We start from the raw sequence: 22,939 nt of genomic DNA on the forward strand, positions 1-22,939 counted from the left end.
CATGTAGAGATTTCAACATTTCTCTCAATTTATACAAATTAAACTATCACAAAGCATCATCAAAAACACAGATGATTTGAACAGCTCAATTAGGAAATCTAATCCAATGGTCATACACACAGTTTTGCATTCAAGAACCATAATGAGTTATTTTCAAACATATATGAAACAATGTCAAATGCATCATTGTTGCATATTAAGGCACAAAGTTCCTATGCATTTGGGAAAACAACCAATTTCTCTGATGACACGTTGGAGGTTGGGCGTTAATAACAATAATGCTGAATGTGTACAACCTGAGAAGTCAAAGGAAAAAGGACTGTGGCATAGTAGCCTAAGCCTCCACGTACAATACTAGTATCCTATATGGGCACCAGCTTATGTCCCAGCTGCTCCACTTCCAATCTAGCTCCCTGCTTATGGCTTGGGAAAGTAGAGGAGGACGGCCCAAGTTCCTGGGTTCCAACATGGCACATGAGAGACCCAGAGGTTGTTCCTGGCTCCTGACTTCAGATCAGCTCAGCTCTGGCTGTTGTGGCCATCTGCGGAGTAAACTAGTAGATGGAAGATCCCTCTGTCTCTCTTCTCTGTGTAAATATGCTTTTCAAATAAAAATAAAAAATAAACCTTATAAAAATAATTTTTAAATGAGTCATGAAATAAAACACACAAATGGAAATCAAAATGGTTAACATAAGTGTAAGAGGATCAACTAAGAGCAAAGCTATTTCTTTAAAAATTGTTATAGGAGCTGGCACAGTGGCACAGCACACTATTCTGCCATCTATGGAGCCACTATCCCGGCTCTTCTAGTTCTGATCCAGCCCCATGCTTACTGCCTAGGAAAGCAGAGGCCTTGAGTCCCTACACCCACATGGGAGACCTGGAAGAGACTCCTGGCTCCCAACTTCAGATCAGCTCAGCTCTGTCCTTGACGATCATTTAGGGAGTGACCCAGCAGGTGGAAGGTCTCTCTCCTACTCTTTCAGTGACTCTTTCAAGTAAAGTGAATAAAGCTTTAAAATTAAGAATATATATACATATAGTAATTCTATAGTAGAGAAAAAAAATAACAGGATCTTAAACACACAGCTATAATTAAAGGCACAGCAGAAATTCAGATGACAATAGAAGTACTATAATAGGGGTAAGTCATTCAGTGTAGCAGCTAAGGTATAACTTAGGAGTCCTGCTTTCTCATCTGCAGCACCTGCATTCAAGCCTCAATTGCAACTTTCTGGTGATGTATGCCACACAAGGCAGCGGGTGATGGTTCAGGCACGTGTATCCTTGCTACCCATGAGGGAGACTGGCTGCTAACCCCTGCCTCTTTACTTGCTTTCTGAATAATAAAAATCAAGCAAAACCCCATAAACACTAAAATAAACAAGAAAATCCATACAGGTTGACAAAGCCCAATCCCCAATCAAACAGAAGCATCCTAAAGTAACTGAAACAGGAAAACAGAGGGGTGGGCCTTCAGCCTAGTGGATAAGCTGCTGCTGAAGATGCCTGCATTCCTTGTTGGAGTCCCAGTCATAGCTCACAACTCACACCCTGGACGGCAACAGCTAGTGGCTAACATATGTGGGTCCCTGCCACACGGGAGGTAACGAGTCTGGCTCCTAGTTTTGGGCAATGGGGCAGTGAACCAGAAGATAGGAATGATTGGTTTCTCTACCTAGAAGAAAGGAAGAAAGGTGAGGAGGGAAAAGGGGGGGAAGAGAGAGAACGATTCAAATAATTCTACAATTATTAATGCAATGAAATAATATTTAGAAATCTTCCTCAAAAGAAAACTCTAGGCCAAGATGACTTTAAATACATAGAAACCACTAAACTCTCAGAAGAAAGATCATCCCAATCTTATACAAACTCTACCAGGACAAAGAAAAAGAGGAAACATTTTCCTATTCAGTCTGAGTCGTACTACCTTTAACAAAAAACAGACCAAGAATAAAGTAGTTCCCCCTTATCTCTAAGAGCGCTAAGGGCCCTGACCTAAGACACAGTGGATGCCTGGTTCCACAGATAGTACCAAACCTTACCTAGGCTTTATTTTGTCCTGTGCATACATACCTATGGCAATGCTGAACTTATGAACTAGGCACAGTCGGAGAGGAGCAACAACAATGTAAAAGCTGTATGAAAGTGGTTTTGCTCATCTTTTCACGTAAAGATATGACTTTACAGCTACTCTGGCAAATCTGAATTGCCAGTATAACTACCTAGGCCAATACTGAGTTCAATACAAGCACTGTGATATTCTGACAGTCAACCTGGCAACAGAGACTAAGCGACTAACAAGCGAACAGAGTACACAGCGTGGACATGCAGGCCAAGGAATAAACCACATTTACACAGGTGGGAGGGGTGGGTCATGCTACTCAGAAGGAAGTATGATTTAAAACTTTGGAACTGTTTATTCCTGGAATTTTCAATATTTTTGGAGTCTGGCAGATTGTGGGCAACTGAAGTCAAAGAAAGCAAAACCATGGATAAAGGGGAACTATGGTACGGAAAATAAACTTTTTTTTTTCCCTGATGACAGGAAATATCTTCCAATTCTGAGGAAAATAAACTTTTTAAAATACAGATGCAAAAATTCTTCACAAAATATTAACAAATTAAATCTAATAGTGTATAAAAAATTACACCATTAGCACCTGAGTCTATTCCAGGAAACAGGGATGAATTACCATTAAAATGTTGATAAGCAGTATCTACTGCACATTATCAAAATGAGGAAGAAATCCACAGAGCTTCAAAGAGAAAAAAAGTGCACTAATATTAATACACATTTATGATTAAAAGTTGTTACTAAACTATGACACAAAAAGGAACATCCCTAAACTGATGCCAGGTTATCCATAAAAACCCGAAGCACAAACCTAAGTAAGCCAACAGAGGCGCATTTTCAAAATGGGATGTGCCGTCCACTATGAAGGCCGGCTGGTACAGCAAGGAAATACTAAGGATAAAGAGGAAAAAAGCACAAGTATTTGCAGATGATATGACTGTCTAAAAAAAAGTCTCAATATTTACATGCCAACTAACAATGCACCTACATACATGCTTAGTGAAATGGTTTGTATTTCTAAAACAAGCAACAATTATGAGTATATAATTTAAAAAGGATGCATTTGTAAAGAGCAAGCATCCATAAGTTAAAGAAGGATCTATAAAACCTGGTTGTGGAAAAAAAAAAAAAAAAACAAAGCCAAACCTGGCTGTGGAAAATCATAAAATGCACCATATACATTTTCAAAAGATTTATTAAGTAAACGCAGAACTATTTTGTATTATATAGATGAGTCAACTTTCACTCAAGTTTACTGTAGATTTTATGACAACTGTAGTATGTTTTGATGAATTATGTTTAAACCTAAAAGATTACAAAATGGATCAAAGGACAAAGAACAGCTTAGACTCTCCTAAAAAATAAAGAACAGGGCCTTGCTTTTGCAGATATTAAGATTATAAATTTACAATTAGAAAGGCCACTAAGCCACTGCAGTGGGCCTTAATAAAATATTTCTAAAAATTCCCATAAATCAGAGAGAAAAAATGTCTTAATAGCAACCTTATGGAAAGTTAAATATAGCTATAAAAGGAGCCTATTTTCACTTGTAAACTGGGAAATGAATATAAATGGCACAAGATATTATTGGTCACTCACTTATCAAAATTAAGAAATACAGGGCCTGGCGGTGTGACCTAGTAGCTAAGGTCCTCGCCTTGAACGTGCCGGGATTCCATATGGGCACCGGTTCTAATCCCAGCAGCTCCAATTCCCATCCAGCTCCCTGCTTGTGGCCTGGGAAAGCAGTCGAGGATGGCCCAGTACTTTGGGATCCTGCACCCGCTTGGAAGACCTGGAGGAAGTTCCTGGTTCCCGGCTCCGGATCGGCACAGCACCAGCCATTGCAGCTCACTTGGGGAGTGAATGATCGGACAGAAGATCTTCCTCTCTATTTCTCCTCCTCTCTGTATATCTCACTTTCCAATAAAAATAAATAAATAAATCTTAAAAAAAAAAGAAGTACCATAAGCAGCAAGTATTAGAACATGTCTACATATGATAATTTAAAATATACTGCCAGAAATTCTTTTAGCTTAGCCCCTCCTCTTTGGAAACAAGATTATGTAAAATTAAATATTCTGTTTGTATGGTATACATCCAAGAGAATCTTTGCATCAAGAAATATAGTTTAGAATTTTTTGAAGCAGCACTGGAAACAATAACAAAAACTAGAAGTAACTCAAATGTCCCTTTACAGGAAAATGGATAAACTGTGGTACAGTCACATGTCAATTATCAGATAGAAGCGAAAATGACTGAGCAGAAAGCTACAGTTAACAATGGGCATATATCTTGGTGAGATACTCCCTGGGGGGGGGAAATGCCAGTCCTAATTCCATAGACAGTATCTATTTTTTCAAAAGTAAACAAACAAGGGAAATAATATATTAGTTCGGCATTTATTGAAGCAATCCACAATAAACAAAACATCCGTGAGTGATGACCACTAGTGTTGTGGGGAAGCAGAAAGAAAACGAACTGTATGAACCAAAAATGATTTTGTCACAAACCAAGAAATACAAAAATTCTGCTACTTGAGTTTAAGGTCAGTAGTGCCCTTACACTTTCACTGTTCATGCAGAGTCTTATCAACATAATTACTGTGTTGTAACTACAGGCACATGTCTGCATATACTATGGAATGGAGACCTCACAGACAACAGGAACTGTGTTTTCAGCATCACCAGCACCCATTAATTAGCACAATATCTAGCACTTATTTGATCGAACAATAAATATAAAATGATTCATCCAGCAATTTCAAAGCAATAACAAACAGCTCAAGGAGTCAGCTGTTACTTGTTTGGGAGACACACTAACAGAAAAAAAAAAAAAGAGTGACTGTGAAGGCTACTCAATTGAGTTAAATCCTAGATCCCTGAATTTGCATTTTGTTTTTTCAACATGAAAATCCATCTCTCATTGGTCAGGAAAACTTGAAGAAAATTCTAAGGTTAAATTACAAAGCAGTGGGTGGGCACTGTGGCTTTGTCACACAGTAGCTTAAGTTGCCAAGTGGAATGCCTACATTCTGGGATCACACTCCTTCCCCACTTCTGACTCATCTTCCTGCTAATGTGCGCCCTGGGAGGCAGCTGTTGAAGGCTCCAGTGCTTGGCCCCCGCCACTCCTGCAGGAGGTGGTTTCTGGCTCCTGCTTAGGCCTGTTCCAGCCCTGGCTGTTGTGGGCATTTAGGGACAGAAGTGGGAGTTGGAAGACATGCTTCTCCCTCTCTAGGGTTCTACTTTTCAAATACAATTTTTCAAAATTATCTAATGAGCTTTATATTTAAGATTTGCGAGGCTATTATGAACCAAAAAGTTAGAAACACTGAAATGTCACATTTTACTACAGTACTCCTTAAAATATAAGCAAAACTTCATAAACAACACAAAAAATATAAGCTATGAAGATTTATTTATTTTGGAAGGCAAAGTTACAAAGAAAGAGGGAGAGGCAAAGACAGAGCTCTTCCATTTGGTGGCTCACTCTCGGGACAATGACATGGCCAGCACTGGGCCAAGATGAAGCCAGGAGCTTCAGCCAGTTTTCCTCTTGGATGGCAGAGGTCTAGCCAATGGGCCAAGATCTGCTGGTTTTCTTAGCCAAGCAGTAGGGAGCTGGATCAGAAGTGAAAACAGCCAGGACACAAACCAACCTCCATATGGGATGTCATAATATCAGCTTCAGTGGTAATTCTTTTCAAAAAAATGTCATACACAAAGCAAGAGTGACACAAATTAACTGACACAATTGGTATTAAAATAACTTGGAGGAAGATAGCTTAGGGGGAAAAATGGCATAATTAAAGAGTAGGAGAAGGCTACTTTACTCCAACCAGAATAAAATGACCTAAGAGGTCCTTCAACTTCAAACAGCCAAACAAGGGCAGCATACAAAACGCTTACTAAGGATAAAATACAAGCCCAGGACTAAAGTTACATCATCTGAATTTTATAGAAAGAAATGCTTTACTGTGCAGAAATCAAATGCCAAAGCGAGGTTGGAAACCCCAAGTGTCAGGTTCTAGTGCATGCAATACTCAATCCAGAATGCAGTTATAATGGTCTGGAATAAGAGCACATTCTATAACTTGGGGAATTTTTCATAAGTATACCACAAATTAGGCTTATGATTAAGTAGGTGTGGAAGTGACCAATTAAACAGTTAAATGGGTTTCTTTGATGCAAGTCTTCTCAGAGACCTTACCATGGAATGCATACTGTGCACCTCAGAGAGCCATACACACTTCAGTACACTGGGACACTAAACAATAACCCTCATCTTCCCAGTTACATGATGAAATTCTTGCATTTTCCCATTTAAAACAGCTTGAGTTTGACTTTTTTTTTTTTTCAGTCGATAGGATAGTTTTGGCAACAATGATTACGTTTCTGTATCTACTTTCCTAACAGCTACAGAACTTCGCTACCTTAACACAAGCTGTAATGGGTGTGTGTCAAAGAAACATCCCTTGGCATAGATAAAAAACACACTAGAAGCAAAGAAAAAAATTAAATTTTCTGTATATCTTGTTATGAATGTTCACTTTAGTCCTGAATACTGTTGCTCTTTATAATACCTATCAGTACAATCTCATCAATTCTTTTCATTCATCCTATATAAATTTTTCTTATACTGACTTTATAAGTTTTGGTAAAAGAATTTCATCAATCTAAACTTTCTAATCTAAAATTTTTTATCATTCAGAGTTAAAATCTATCTTTACATTACTAACTAAAAATGTATTGGCAAGAGTGCAACCTTTTGCCAAGGAATTAAGACACCAGTTCAATTTCTGCATCCTTACTAACGGGTCTGGGTTTGATTGCTAGCTCCCAATTCTAGCTTCCTACCAATATAGATGGGCAGAATAGCTCAAGATACTATTGAGATGTGAAAAACAAAGAGGGGATGGCTACTGTTATGCTTACAACCCAAAGAAACATATGCAGAAAACAGGTCATCTAGCATCCAGGGTTAGGAAATTTTCTTACTGCCAAGCGCCATTTAGATAATCTTACATTATTCACAATCCATAGGATATTATCTACTTAAAAATTAGCCTGCTCTGTGGGGCTGGTGTGCTAGCTCCACTGCTAACCTGCCTGTGAGCATCAGCATCCCACATGGGCACCGGTTTGCTTCCCTACTCCTTGACTTACCATCCAGCGCACTGACTGCAGTCTGGGAAAGCAGCAGAGGGTGGCCCAAAGCTTGGGACCCTGTACCCCCAGGGGAGAAGTGGAGGAAGCTCCTGGCTCCCTTGGGTTGCCTCAGTTCTAGCCATTGCTGCCATTTCGGGAGTGAATCAGTCTCTCCTCTGAAAATCTGCCTTTCCAATAAAAATAAATCTTAAAAAAAAACCAAAAAACACTAGCCTGCTTTATATGCAGTGCATTTTGAGTCCTGCCTTTGATTGTGCTGGTAGTGATAACCAGATGATTTTAGGGGCATTATGTGGTCCATGGGTAGACTTCTCCACCCCTGAGTTTGGGAAGATTATAAAAAGAGTCCCAAATGAAGACCAGTTAAAAGCAAGAGAGATATTAATCTGTGACAATTTTCTGATTTTGCTTATCTTAGGTAACTTGTACACTTCTGTATACTGAACTACTAAAATGGAGACAGAACAAATGTGCAAGGATGAAGAAAGTATTGCCTTATAAAAGATAATCTCTATATAGGAAAATAACTGAAGTAGAAAACAATAAATCTAATCTTATTCACTCAATAGGAAGTAGCTGTCACATTTTCTTTACTATTTCTTATTATTACATTAGTTCTTTATTTCAGTCTTTCAGCTTCTGTAACACTTAATGTAACAAGTTACTTCTTAGTTCCAATCTTCACTGTAAAAGTAGAAATCAGCTTTTAAGTGTTTTGGATAAAAAATATGAATCACAAAATCAAAGAACCCTAAAACAAATTTCATTTTACTGTCGTTAAGCTACAAAGTGAAAACTAGTACTTCAAAGAACTGCTTCCCATGTAACTCAATGTTAAAACAGCCGAGAAGTACCACACGAGTACAAAAGGAAATCAGAAGTTTTCACATTGAAATCTTGAGAATGGACCTTAAATATCTATCAATTGTTCATTTCTCATTGTTGCTGTCACACTTTATTACCTGATTTTAGAAACTGATACTAAACAGAAGACACGTGCCATTAGAATGGGAGAACAGGGCCCGGCGCGGTGGCGCAGTGGTTAAGGTCCTCGCCTTGCACGCCCGGGATCCCATATGGGCACCGGTTCTAATCTCAGCGGCCCCTCGTCCCATCCAGCTCCCCGCTTGTGGCCCAGGAAAGCAGTTGAAGACGGCCCAAAGCTTTGGCACCCTGCACCGGTGTGGGAGACCCCGAAGAGGGTCTGGCTTCGGATATGGCATAGCATCGACATGGACTGTTGCGCTCACTTGGGGATTGAATCATTCGGATGGAAGATCTTCCTCTCTGTCTGTCCTCTCTGTATATCTGCCTTTCCAATAAAAATAAAATAAATCTTAAAAAAAAAAAAAAAGAATGGGAGAACAAAGTTGCTTCTCTCAGTAAGCTAGGTTTTCAGTAAACAACTTGGTTGATGTTTGCTGTAAAAGTTTTGGTTTTTTTTTAAAGATGTATTTATTGTTATTTGAAAGGCAGATTAGCAGAGAGAAGGAGAGACAGAGAAAGATCTTCAACCTACTGGTTTACTCTCCAAATAGCTGCAACAGCCAGAGCTGTTGATCTGAAACCAGGAGCAAGAATTCTTTCAGGTATCCCACATGCATGTAGGGTACCAAGGCTTTGGTCATCCTCTACTGCTTTCCCAAGCAATAAGCAAGGATCTGGATTGGACATGAATTGGCTCCCATGAGGAATGCCTGCACTTTGAAGGTGGAGGACTTGTCCATTGAGCCATGGTACTGGCCCCTTACTGTAAAGTTCTACCAAAAATGTATTTCATTGTAAGATTCTAAACTAAAGAAAATAAGTCTTTTACCTGCTGGTTCACTCTCCAGACAGTCACAATGGTAAGGGCTGGCGAGGCTGAAGCCAAGAGTTTCATCCAGGTTTCCCATGTGGGTGGCAGGGACACAAGAACTTAGACCCACCTTCTGCTGTTCTCCCTGGCCATTAGCAGGGAGCTGGATCCGAGTGGAGCAGCCAAGATACGAACCAGCACCGGATTAAGATGACAAGCATGGATTAATTCGCTGTGCAACAACACCAACCCCCAAAGTCAGAATCTTAAACCAATGCATAGAATTAGGTTCAAGCTAATTTTTAGACACTGGTCTCAATAAAAAGTGCATGTATTTATTTGAAAAAAACCAAAACCTGCTAATTGCTATCCCAATCAAGCTTTAAAGAAATAAGCTGCATTATTCAACAAAATAATCAAAGCAAATAATCAGCATCTAAAGGACATCATTTCAGATTTTAATTCTTTTGTCATAAGACACACTTGACGTGGACATCAGTTACATGTACACACAGAGAATTTCATTCTCTTCCCATGCAGTGCATGCAGCTCAATGTAGTTTGTGAAATGCAACCTGCTTAGGAGTTCAGTAAGTTCAAAGGGAATATTAACTGTTAATAGCAAAGGGAGTTAGCTGTGGAAGAAATCCTGGCAAATCCATCATAAAGAAAAAATGAAGGAACATACTGAATTACCTCATTATTCTATCACCTATTGTTGTTCCTCTGATATTAAATCTAGTGAAAGGAACACAATAACTGAAGTCACAAAATTTCAAAGGACCAAATATGTGAAACATTAAGGTAACCAGTTTCTTTCATCAATCATTATAATTAAAATTATTTCCCTTTCTGACTTAAAGCATTAAACCAGAAAAATGTAATTTAATCTAAAATGTATTAAGAAATTAAGGAAACAAACACTCACTGAAGACAGACTGAAGGAAGACACAGTACTTACTGCCTTTGACCTTGTAAATCAACCAGAACCTAAGGCAGTCAGAGTGGGGGACCTGGGTCAACTCACTAGGGCGCCCTCCACAGGAACACCTGCAAGCAGGAACCCCTGCAGGACGCTCCCCAAGGCAAAGAAATACATTCTGAGCTGAATCACTTAGCCTACATACAAGACTGCATAACAAGCAAGCAAATAACAGGGCTTTTAACTCCCCAGGAACCCATTGCTTTGCTTTGATGATGATTTTTTCTCCTGCACTTTCAATTAATATAAAGACTAAATTTGAGTCATTAGAAATATGAGGATGACTGAACAGATGCTGGCAAATTTACAATACAAAGAATTTTTACTTTAAAAATATACACCATGTTACAAAGTCCACAGCAGGTAAATGGAACAAATTCCTACGTAAACAATTTATTAAGTATTAATGGGGAAAATAGGATTAGTATTCTTCATATTTAGGGAAAAACTGCTAGGCCACTGCAATTGAGACAGCTCATTTGTCCTTTTTTTTAGTAACCTTTTTTTAGATGCTTGTCCTTTTTTCTTTAAAGACAGTAGCCTAATTTTCCCTCGAATTTATCAAGATGACAAGCGACCTACCAGATCATCATACCATTTACTCTAAAATAAATATGGTACCATGAAGAGTTTATGTAAAGGTCACCTAAACAAAACCCTAACCATTCTCCTTTCAGTTACGGCAGCACATATTCATACAATATCACTAGGGGATATACATACTCATTGTATTTAATATTCTTTAATATCATGATTAGAAGTGTGCTTGATTTTTTTTCAATTATTTTCCACCTAATCTTATTTTTTTTTTATTGTAGATAAAGGACACCCAAATTCAAAGATTTCATTGCTTTAAATTGGAATACGGACAGCAGAAGCATGTTACCATATACACTATCACATGGTCTCTCTATACGAAACTGACTTAGCAGAGAGCAGGAATTACAAAACAAAGGCACGTGGGCAAAGTCTTGGTCCACCGCTGGTTTTACATAATGACTTTTATGCTAAGAAACATTTCATCTTTTGAAACAGTTACATCTTAAAGGGTCACATAAAAACTACAAAAAAGCCCCCACCTAATTTCTTGGTCAGCAAAGTGCAAAATATTCAATATCCACTGTCTGCTCCTTTAGGAAAAAAAAACACTTGACCTCAGAGATATTCATATAGACTTGTGGTAGTTCTACCTTAAAATATCTACATTGGTTGTGAAGGCCTTCATTCTCTAAGACAAATGCCTTTGCTTGATCTTAGTCCATAAGTGAAATTCCAGGTGGTACTTTAACTAAGTCATAAGAATGTAAATATTTTTCCTTCTTCAGTATAGCCTAAGTTTATTTAAAAATAAGATGTTTGTTATTCTGTTATTATTCTGTAAGTTTACTACAATTCCCTATAAAACAAAACAATATATACAGCAAACTAATTCCAAATATCCAAACTACATGTGTAAAACACAGTATTTAGAGAGGCGGAGAAGCTGGAGCCAGCACTGCGATGCAGCAGGTTGAGCTGTGGTTGGAAGAGCTGGCATCCCATAGCAGAGTAATGGTTCAAGTCCTGGTTCCCCCTTTCAATGCACCTGGGAAAGCAGAGGAGATGGCCCAAGTCCTGGGGACCCTGCACCCACATGGGAGACCTGAGCAGAGCTCAAGAATGGTTTGCTAAGTAAATAAATAGATGGAAGATTTGCCTCTCCTTGTCCTTCTAACTTTCAAATAAATAAATAAATAAATAAATAATCTTTTTTTTAAAAAAAAAGAAAAAGATAGAAGGAAATATAGATCCAGAGTGACTGCAAGCTTGATCTAGCCATGGGACTATGAACTCAGGAGATTATGCCTATGTGGCATCGTGTCCAGGCAGCTGTCTGCTGATTAGCAATCTTCTCAAAGATCCTACTCAGTTTGGCATGCAGATGTCCTGTCGATAAGGCCATCGAAGGTTGATTTTATGGTGGCTCTAAAACCTAAGACAATCTCTCAAACATACATCATCTAATAATTATGAAAGTGATGAGCAAATGATACAGCTTTAGAGAACAATATTATAGCTGCAAGACTGTTTAAGGCCTACACTTCCACCAAAACCTCCTTTCTCAATGACGCTATAATAGTGTTTCTTTTACCACCTGCGTTAGGTCCAGAATACATAAGACTATTGCTGAGCCCTTCAGTTTCTTCAGCTAAGTAGCTTAAGCAGCCATGGGATGTTATAAATAGCCTGAACAGATCCTGCCAAATAATCATAATTTTCTCCAATTTTAATATGTATTTTTTCTAGTATATTTTTAAATGTGTAAGTTGGATGATTATAGAATTTAGCCCTTCACTCTGGATTCTGGGAAACCCTGTTTGATTTTCAAACTGTGTTACACCTGCTAATTATATCTACATACATTAACAGGCAATGGCAGTCTAAAGGGCTTTTACTGGCTATAAAAGGGAACAGAATTATCTTTTACTTATCTCCTATACACACTAAGAATGCTGAGGACTAACAGATGTAAGGAAATTATGGTTGACTAGTCTCTACAGTACAACTACAGGTAAAGACTATTGGCTTCACATTTAAAACCCATGGAAATATAAATATTTCCCAAATACGATTAAAGACACAAAGCTACAGTGTTAAGATTTTTTACTCTGTGTTCAGATTTCATTTCCTTGAGCTATGCTAAGTAGCCACACAGAAAACACTAGTTGCTTAACACAGCAATCATTTATTTAGTGCTCTAAAATGTGAGCTAGGTCCCATGATTGACTGGCAGCATTTTATATGCTTATAAAAATCCCAAATAATCATAATTGTATTTTAGTGTCACTAAACAATACGCAAGAAGAAACAGTGCTGGTACGCAGTGATGTCGGGATTCAAAACCAAGTCATTATGCTCTTCTCATATGAAATATTACCACTTATTAAAGGCGAATTAGTCCTTCTAGTATATCTTCAATTAATAGAAACATCAGAATATTTTACAGTTTATACAATATAGAAATAGGCAAAGTGGTTCAAATAGAAGCTCACCTTTAATTTTCTGCAATAAGAATTTATGGTGTAATATCAATAATTATATAAGGTTTAAGTATGAAATATAAATGTATTTATTTAATCTCCTAAAATACACTATGGGATTATATAAAATGAAAGCCATTTACCATTGAAATGGTCATGAAAAGTGTTTCATAACTAGGTGCACATGCCAGCATTTTTTTCTGTAGCTGTAATATCTGTTATTTTGTGTAACTCTTATTTTTAAGTTTCAGTCGTTAAGCTTACGAGAAATCAGGGATGAAAACATGTTTTTTAAAGAGAACTACTACCACACTACATTACTCCAGGGACACAGGAAAGCAGAACAACACTAAAGATAATACCGATAAAGTGCAGGACATACAAAGCAGCCATATCTCCTTAGTGTTGCTGATCATTCTCAGCATTCACTCCTCCTGAAGTGTAAGTGAGGAGCAAGCCTCAGCGCTGGACAGGCATCAATACATTCTCTTTTTTCCTCTTTTCAATGCACAGTTTGTTCAAAAAATGCAAAAAGAAGTCATGTACAGTTCTCAAAATGCTGATACACCCTCAAACCCTGACTGTCAAAACTGGAGAGACTCCTTTTTGTGACTTCAAACAAATCCTTTGAAATATATCTTTTACAGTTCATGATTATTAAAAAAGTTACCTACCTATCACCAGGTCCTGCTCGATACCTTGCGCCCGGGATTAGGACTGGGTCATCATCACTGTCATCAGTGTCCTGAAGAGTGGCGTCCCTGACCGACGTCTCAGGAGCAGGAGGCTCGATGGCTTCTGGATGGGACTGAGGCTCAGGACTCGGGTTCTGATTGCAAGGACTCTGAGTGCCGGTCTCATCTGAGGTTTCTGGCTCCTTGTCCTTTTCACACGAAGAGGATTCTTCTGGACCCTCACAAGGGCTACCAAGATTAAGGTCACTCTTGTCTCCTGAGTTGGAATCCAATGGCTCGGATGTAAATGTATTTGATTGTGCTGTCAGAAATTAAAGTAGAAATAGCTGGTCATGTGCAACATCGATTGTTTAACTAAGGGACTGATATTTTCCACTATGTCTGATTCCTCTGAGAGGAAAGGGAAAATTTCACAACACATCTACTAGGAAATAGCCTCTAACTCAGCAGATACATATTAAGGCCTTACAAGTAAATCTAATATTAAGGCCTACAAGTAAATCTAATATCTAAAGAGAAAGACAACTTACCTTTATCTATAGGGTTCTGCCCTAGAGTTTCCAAAGATGAACCTTCTTGATATTCTGTCACATCCTCTGATGATTCTCTAAGAGCTTACAGAAAAAAAATCAAGTTAAAAGAAATAAATTAAATCTAATTTTTTTAAATAAAAATGAGCACCAGCTTAATACCATATATCTTTCCTGTGAGTAATTCTTAACCCTTTCTGGGTCAACTCAGACACAAGGTCTCCCCAGTATGATGAAATGCACAGTATGATGAAATGCAAGAACTTCAACAGAACAATGAGCCTGCGGCCTCTTCCCCAAGGGTAGGCATCAAACTTCAACTCTGAGCAAAACCAGTTCTTCAGCTTAGCCACATAGCTATCAGTACTTATTCCTGCTTTTTGCTAACTTTCCCAAAATCTGAATGAAAAAAATGGAATCTATCTCTACTCCTCTAGTATGCATTTGGTAGAAATTACCATTATTAATAAAACAGTAAAGGCAATCCTACTATGAAATCTGTTTTCACACTGAAAACACTTCTGGAGTTCAAGTGCACAATCCATGAAGAATCAGTCTTTTTTATTCCCAACTGTACCTGTGCCTAAGCAGCTGTCTTAAACATAGGCAATTTTAAATTTTTATATTGATGCATCTATCCATTAAGTAACAATATAAAATTAAAGTGTTCCTCAGGCCCAGTGCAATTGCTCAATGGTTAAATGATGTCCTCCTGGCTGCTCTAACTCCTACCTAGTTCCCTGCTTGTGGCTTGAGAAAGCAGTACAGGATGGCACAAAGTCTTGGGATTGAGTACCATGTGGGAAACCCAGAAGCTTCTGCCTCCTAGCTTCAGATCAGCTCAACTCTGGCCTCTGTGGTCATTTGGGGAGTGAACCAGCAGATGGAAGATCTTTCTCTCTATCCTTTTCTCTGTTAATCTGGCTTTCCAATAAAATAAAAAAATAAATCTTTCATAGAAGAACGATTTATCAAGCATCATAAAGCACCTACTGTGTCCCAGTGTCTATGCTGTGTAATACATTTTAAATAATTAATGGTCACATAAAATATTCTTTTAGGAAAGGGTTCTGAGAAATTGCCCAAATGGCACTTCATGTATGAAATACAGAGTCACTCTTAGGCTGTTTATATTTGTTTCTCCTCCCAATCAATAAACTACCTCTATCTAAAGAATCAAGACCATTTCTGTGATTCCACTGATAGGTACAAAATGGCAAAGGCAATTCAGACTAACATCTATAGCTCCCACACTCACAGTATGTAACTACCTCTGCTGCCCACTGGGAGCTGCCACATGGAGGGCTGCTTCATTGGGTCTCCCCATTTTAACTGTTAAGACTCCTGCTTTTTAGATCCGTTGTTTATCAAAGTAGTAACTGGACTGTAGCAGCCAAAATAACTTAATAAACAACAAAAATATAGGAAGGAACAGAAAAGTAGGTAGATATTCAATATGGGGGTCTTATGATGACAAAAACAAAGCGTTGGCTTACTTGCTGTGCTGTCTCCTTCTGGTGGCTCCCCTGAGCTCTGGGGGATCACAGGCTCCTCCTGACCCTCAGATTTGCAATGGCTCCCATTTCCTCTAGAACTTGAAGCTGTACTGCTCCTATGATGAAAGTAAGACAAGTGGTCCCACCAAGAACTTAATAAACATAAACTTTAGGATAATTTTATATTTTATGACTAGACAGGTAAACAAAAAATTCATAGTGCAAAGAAGAATTTTTATTTTAATATTACTTGCAAAGACCATTTTAAGAGAAATATTCTAACACACATTAACCTATAAAGAGACTGAAAGATATAAAAGACTGCTTCAAATTTTTGATGCCTCTTTTATCTAATGTGCATCCTTATATGCCTATTAAATTTTAAACACATTACATTATCTCCCTTTTCACTACAGATACCATATCATATCCAAATTCCTGTCTCAGACTTATCAAACATGACCTTTTAGACTACGTCATTCAAGATTGTTTAAAATTAATACTTACACATAAGCCTGTCCATTACTTTGGATTCCTGTACTGTCCCTAGTACATCACTTTTGTTCTGGTTTGTTATCCAAATGCAGCACATGGCTGAGTGTCACGGTGTGTACAACAGGGTTATTGCTTTCTGTTTTTGTAACACTAACTTAATGGGGCCAGGCACGGTGGCCTAGTGGCTAAAGTCCTCATCTTGAACACGCTGGGATCCCATATGGGCACTGATTCTGATCCCAGCAGCTCCACTTCCCATCCAGCTCCCTGCTTGTAGCCTGGGAAAGCAGTTGAGGATGGCCCAAAGTCTTGGGACCCTGCACCCACGTGGGAGACCCCAAGGAGGCTCCTGGCTCAGCTCCAGCTGTTGCAGCCACTTGGGGAGTGAACCACTGGATAGAAGATATTCCTGTCTCTCCTCCTCTCTGTATATCTGCCTTTCCAATAAAAATAAATAAACCTTAAAAAAAAATACTAACCTAACAATGATTATCGTTAACATTTCTAGATATAGCAGAATAGATCAATTTACATAAATAACTTCATATTTATTTACATAAATAAATGTTAATGATTCTATGAGAAACCACGGCATATGTATAAAGAGGAAACCAAGACTCAGAAAAGCACCATTTGATCCAAATTAGAAGTAAACTCAAAGAAATGCAACAATTCCTTACATTTCAATGTTGGGATTGACACTGCAATGTAGAGGGGGAAGCTACTGCCTGAGACGCCTACATCCCAATGAGCACCAGTTAAAGACCTGGCTACTGCACTCCGGATGCAGCTCCTTGCCAACGGCCTAGGAAGAGCACTGGGCCCTGGTTACCCACGTGTCAGACCCAGATTTGGCTCCTGCTCCTGGCTTGGGACCAGCCTACTCTGGTCACTCTGGTCATCTGGCGAGTGAACTCTCAGCTGAAAGAACTCTCCCCAACAAACTTTCTCAAATAAACAAATATATCATTTAAAAGAGAGTACGAGCTACAGAAGTAAGAAGACGTAGAGGAGGTGGAGGAGGAAGAAACATGAATAAGAAAAGAAATCTGCTACCATAAACATACTGTTGTACACACACAAATCCCAATAACTCGGTAGTCTATACTAAAGTTATCACAGATTCTTTGCTGGTATTCTGTAAAAACTCGCATAGGCTAATGGCAGAAGCCAATTTAACTTTTCATAATGTAACATATTTCTATCTATCTGTGCAAAGATAAATGGAGAGAGCAATGTACTGGCGTTCAGAGTCATCTCAACAAAATTTCTCCCTTTTTTTTTTGCAATGTACATGTGATTTCTTCTTAATCAGAACGATGTAGTGTGTAGCTATTTGGTAAAGAGAAGCAAATGTGATACATAAATCTTCTGAGAAAATTACAACACAGGCATAAGTAAAATGTTCAAGTGCAGTACTTAACAACAAACTTTTATAGTGTTAACACAGTACAGAGGACCATTAACAGAAAAGACACAAATCTTGCCATGTTAATATGGCACTGGGAATCACAGAAAACACATAATTTTGACAAAGTATAGAAAACAAAAGGAATATAAGACGACGTTTTCCTCCTCAGGAAGACAGGACTTTTCTAAGCATGTGGTCACAGTTTGAAAGCATAAAACAAGATTCTCCTAACGAAACTCAAAAACAAACATCCAGCTAGCAAGTATACTTGGAACAGATGAAAGACATAGTTTACTGCCCTTCATTAATTCTATAACAAATTAATAGCTTTAATAAAATCAAAAAGGGTAACCACCACAGTAAAAAAAAAAAAAAAAGTGGGCAAAGTATTTGCGATTCAAATTATAAAAGATTATTTTGAGCCAAGCATCAGGTACCAGTGAAAGAACCTGACACATATACTTCTGCATCATCTCCTTGAACCTTCACTACAGAAACCTTCTACTGCTCATTTTCAGGTAGGGAAACAACTTTAGAAAAGTTCCACTGCTTGAAACCGTCAGAATCCAAGCTCGGGGTAATACTGAGTCACCTGTCATCAAAGAACTAACTACACACTACAGTCCACTCTGCAACAGACAGAAAAATGATGCACACTTATCTTGAATGTTCTGCTGCCTTGTGTGCATGTAACAAATATCAAAGCCTTTCAAAAATCAGAAAATAAAATGGTAATCTGACAAAAAATAAAAATGAAGGAGTATAATCCATAGTCAATCACAGAGAAGGAAAAGGAGCATTTTAAAAAACAATGGGATTAATGATATCTTTTCTTTAAAAAATGCTCAAATGAGAGTCTTTGTAAGAAGTCAACCTCTTTTGCACAGAAACTTGACAACAGAAAATTTAAAATGATCAACCTGTTGACAATGTTAAAATTGCCCACGAAGAAGAAAGGACTCTAGTTATTAACATTTTAAAATGTTAAAATCAAAAACTAGGACACATAAGGAAATAATGCCCACTGCACCGTCAAATACACGTACCTGGAGTTCAGTCACCTTCTTTGCCTACCCCTACTGTCACCATCTCTCATCTTGCTTATTTCTCTTATCCTTAATCTTTTCCTAGTGTCCTGCTTCTGTGTATATTCTCAACACAACTGCTCACAATACCCTTTTGCCTTTGGACTATCCTCACTTTCCCGGCTGAGTGTACATGCCTCTACTCTCTCCTTGCGTCACTGCACTTCATCTACACAGGCTTTCTCAAAGATCCTTAATCACAGTAGGGCTGCTTCTGCTTATGGGTATTTGCACTGGTTTTCTCTCAGCCCAGAACTTTCTTTCAGATACATGATGGTCCCTTCTTTCTCACTGTTCAAGGTTTTGCCCAGATGTCACCTTCTTAATAAAAACGCCTCTCCCTTCCTATGTCTCCCTGTCATCCTTACGTGCTCCATTTTCTCCCACAGTGCTTAGCACCTTCTAATACACTGTTATAGGACACATACTTATAGTTCACCACCTGTTTCCTCTACAATAATGCATCTTCCGAATCTAGAATAGTCCCTGGGACACAGAAGATTTCAATAGTATTCAAAATTTTTATTCAAAGATTTTAGTATAAACTACATAAACACATAAACACAAATGGAAACCAGTAATTTAAATAAATAAAATTGATATGAACATGTATCAACATAGTTATATATTGACTTGTTAATATATAACTACATTATTTATGTACAATAAATTTTATAATATAACAATAGTTAACTTCATATATAAAATAGTAAAACAGCTATAAGTAAATACTATACTGTCAATATATTAATATTAATGTTACAAAAATAGTAATACTAATGTTATCATGGTAAATTTAAAAATAACTGTTAGCTGCCATCTCAGTCAAAAGGCATTTAATTTTGACATTAGGAAAGAACAGAAGCTGTTCACATAACTTGCTTTAAAATATTAAATTCAAATAGATTAAACATAATCAGAAACATCATATTTATACTACACTGAAGTTCAGCTTTACCAGTATATAAATATTCATCAAGGCTTTGCTTAGTTGAAAAAATGGAAACAAATTCACTGCCCAAGTAAAAGGAAATGGTTAAACTAAGGTACACCTACTGGATGAGCTATTGTATAGCTAGTACAGTAATATTTTTAAAATTTAGCATAATGTGTCAAATTCAGAGGAAAACAGAATATATTCAGTAGAATTAAATTTATGTTCTAAAAATTTTTTAAAAGATATATATACACAAACACACACACACACACCTGGACATAGGACCAAAATCACAAAAAGTTTCAGAGTGTTAGGTCCTTCTGTATGAATGACCGAGAGGTGATGACGATCTTCTGCAACTTGTAACAAGGGCAATGTCCCCGAATGAGCATCATGAGCACTGTCTGTAAAGCTGCAGATGAAAATCCCCAGGCCCCACTGAAACCTAACTCAGAGAGGTGGCCACAAACCTGTGCTTAACAAACTCTCCACAGTAATTCTTAGGCACACCACAGTTAAAGAACCAATGCATTTTGGCAAAACCAAACACAAAGCTGATTGCTAAAAACGAATTTCTAATACAATCCTAAAAACTGTTAAGAACATCTTTACAAAAACATTAACTTACCATTCATCTGTAAAGTTCAGTTTTATTGTGCTTGTGGTTGTTCCTTCTGTGCTGTAGTGCAAACTTAAAACTGGTTCACCTGTCCCCGGTTTGGGGCTCAGCTTTTCATTACTGTTATCTGAAAATTGCGTTTAAAACATTTGAAAAAGTCTCTGAAAGCAGTAAAAAGATGACATTTCCTAAAATTTATATAACTTAAGTTAGGATGCCTTTGTCATAATTCTTTTTCACATCTGTTATGGTTCTCATTTAAAGTTTAAAGGCAAGTGACAAAGAAACACTTCATATTTCCAAGTAGCACTGCGTTAAAGCCTAGCTTTGTGGAAATGACTCCCTTTGATTCAGATAAAACCACATAATACACTGAGAACCATATTTAGGGAATCAAAAAACAGTAACAAGCAACGACACACATTATACACTGGTATCTTAAACTATTCGTTAAAAGGAATGCCCACGATACCATTCTTCAGGTTTCTAGTAGCTAACGCTGCCTCCCTCAGAGACACTGAGGACACTCGTCAGGTTGCTCAGGAAAACCTCTGTGGCCATTCAATTCTGCCTGTTCTCTCAAACTCAGTTTTATAGTTTAGGGAAGAATTAGAGCCTGTATTATATGAAAGAACAGGGTTGTTGTGCCTTGTCTCCTAAAACTGTCTTGACTGTAAGATTAGATAATATATTTTGGTTCATTTTAAATGCTAAGGAATTTGTTTCTTAACAATGGAAATGGCAATTTTATCTTAAGACTCCATTAGGACAGTATTTTCAAAATGGCAAATAAAATTTTTAAAAACTATAGAAATTCATAGACCATTCAGTTAAATAGGGCTTTATCAATTTTTCCTTTGATAATGAATTAACACCTTGTGAAAACATTAAAATAAATGGGAAATACAAAAGAGACAATAAGTATGTGACATTTTTCTCATTTGCTTGAAGAAAATACTTGAGTCACACAACAATTTTCTAGAAACTATAGACTGATAAGGCACTACTGAACACACTACGTCTCTTACAAAACAGTAACAGTATTCATGAAGGCACTCAGGCTTTTCATTAGGCCCACTTTATGCTGTAATTAAGGATTATTCATCTTTTCATTCCTCTTGAGTCAGGGGAGCACTTGCTACAACAGAATCCCATGGAATGAGACCTAGCAATCAGCAAGATCTGCCAACCACAGGACTACTGGGGAAAGAAAAAACTCCCATCCAGAGATTAGGAGTCAAACTGACAACAAACACTACTCAGAGGTATCAATCCTTAGTATCTTTACCTTCCAGCCCATGAAAAATGGTGTGTTGTAGAATTAACTCCAATTTGAAAATAATCCAATGAATTATAAAGCAGGTAGCCTCAATTAGGAAAAAAAATTATTTTTGTACTGTTAGTGTTATGAGTAAGACTTGACATATAAACAGTAGGAGCAAATAAATTAATAACTCATTATTAGCTTCAAAGATTTCAGCATTACATTCAGTGTTTGATAAACGTAATTCTGAATTCTGATAACACGGCTGATTTAGCAGACCTTTAGCTTACATAAAATTACCTAGAATGAAACTTAAAATCTGTCCTGCTCTTGAGCACCTTTGCAAAATTTTGTATTTGCCAGTCATCTGACCACACACAATTTCTCCTCTTCGGCTCTGCCGCTGAGATCTTTGTTCCACTGCTGCCAAAGCCAATGTTGTCTTCAGGGTTCTAGAACCCGTGGAGTTAGCTAGCTACAGAGGGAATGACCAAGACAACCCAGGGGCAGAGCAGGCCAGGGCATGTTCATCCATCATCTCCCACAGCAGTTTATGCTGTTAATGCTGCTGTGGACGGAATGCCAAACTAAAGCAGATATGACAGAAACGCAGGACTGAATTTCTCATACCTAACATATAACAGAAGCATAACTTAAAAGAAGTCTTACAGAAGTTAAATGTCATATTAAAGCCCCCCTGTAGAAAAAAAAAAAACTAAATATGAACTTTTGGATATTTATAGTTTATGAATATAAGCATATAATAAATAAAGAGCTAATAAGAGATCAGAACAGTGTAGGAAACATTTAAATTTGCATGCTATTTTCCCCACCCCAAGAAAGCTTTGAAAGGTTCCCTTAAATTACACTAATAATTGAAGCTTTCTTCATAAAATATCTACTACAAAGTTATTGAATCTCATAGGAATATTAGCTGTGTTCATAAATCTTACACAAAATAGTGTTCACTTAATGAGTCCAACCTTGTATAAAGCTGCCCCATGATTATTACAATAGAATGGACTCCTGTGTTATAATACTTCTAAGTCATTATTTCCTACTACACATAAGTAGTATCTCCGGAAGGAGACGACACAGTAGAGGACTTCCTCTACAGCAATATTAATGAGAGTGTAGCGAAGGTTTAGAATTCATTTCCTAGCCTAGGTCCATTTCACTCTTTGTAGTTCCAGCCTTTGCTTGATTCTATGTAATCCACTTTGTGAGAAATGCGGAGCTCTCGGATAAGTACAAATGCAATGTGTTTTTGGCAAAACGTGTGTTTTAAGAGTCAAATATCTGAGAAAAAAGTTTTTAAAAACTAAAAAATTTGGGCCCGGCGCGGTGGCGCAAGTGG

General features: G+C 37.6%; 1 protein-coding gene across 12 annotated transcripts in view; it reads right to left on the reverse strand.

Moving 5' to 3' along the window:
- Positions 1 to 22,939, reverse strand: part of DCAF6 (DDB1 and CUL4 associated factor 6) — a 110,807-nt gene that overhangs the window by 16,094 nt on the left and 71,774 nt on the right. For 4 of the 12 annotated variants that reach the window (XM_040987549.1, XM_040987547.1, XM_040987556.1 and 1 more), the window contains 5 exons: positions 20,328 to 20,445; positions 15,762 to 15,887; positions 14,276 to 14,352; positions 13,725 to 14,046; positions 9,745 to 9,786 (listed from right to left, as the gene is read on the reverse strand). In XM_040987549.1, coding sequence (XP_040843483.1) covers positions 9,745 to 9,786; positions 13,725 to 14,046; positions 14,276 to 14,352; positions 15,762 to 15,887; positions 20,328 to 20,445 — 685 coding nt within the window. Of the gene's footprint in view, positions 1 to 9,744; positions 9,787 to 13,724; positions 14,047 to 14,275; positions 14,360 to 15,761; positions 15,888 to 20,327; positions 20,446 to 22,939 lie in introns of all 12 variants that reach the window. The other 8 variants (XM_040987559.1, XM_040987555.1, XM_040987551.1 and 5 more) reach the window with 4 other exon arrangements.

The sequence above is a fragment of the Ochotona curzoniae genome, unplaced genomic scaffold (assembly GCF_017591425.1).
Source record: "Ochotona curzoniae isolate NIBS_2020 unplaced genomic scaffold, NIBS_Ocur_1.0 contig_4754, whole genome shotgun sequence".
NCBI lineage: Eukaryota > Metazoa > Chordata > Mammalia > Lagomorpha > Ochotonidae > Ochotona > Ochotona curzoniae.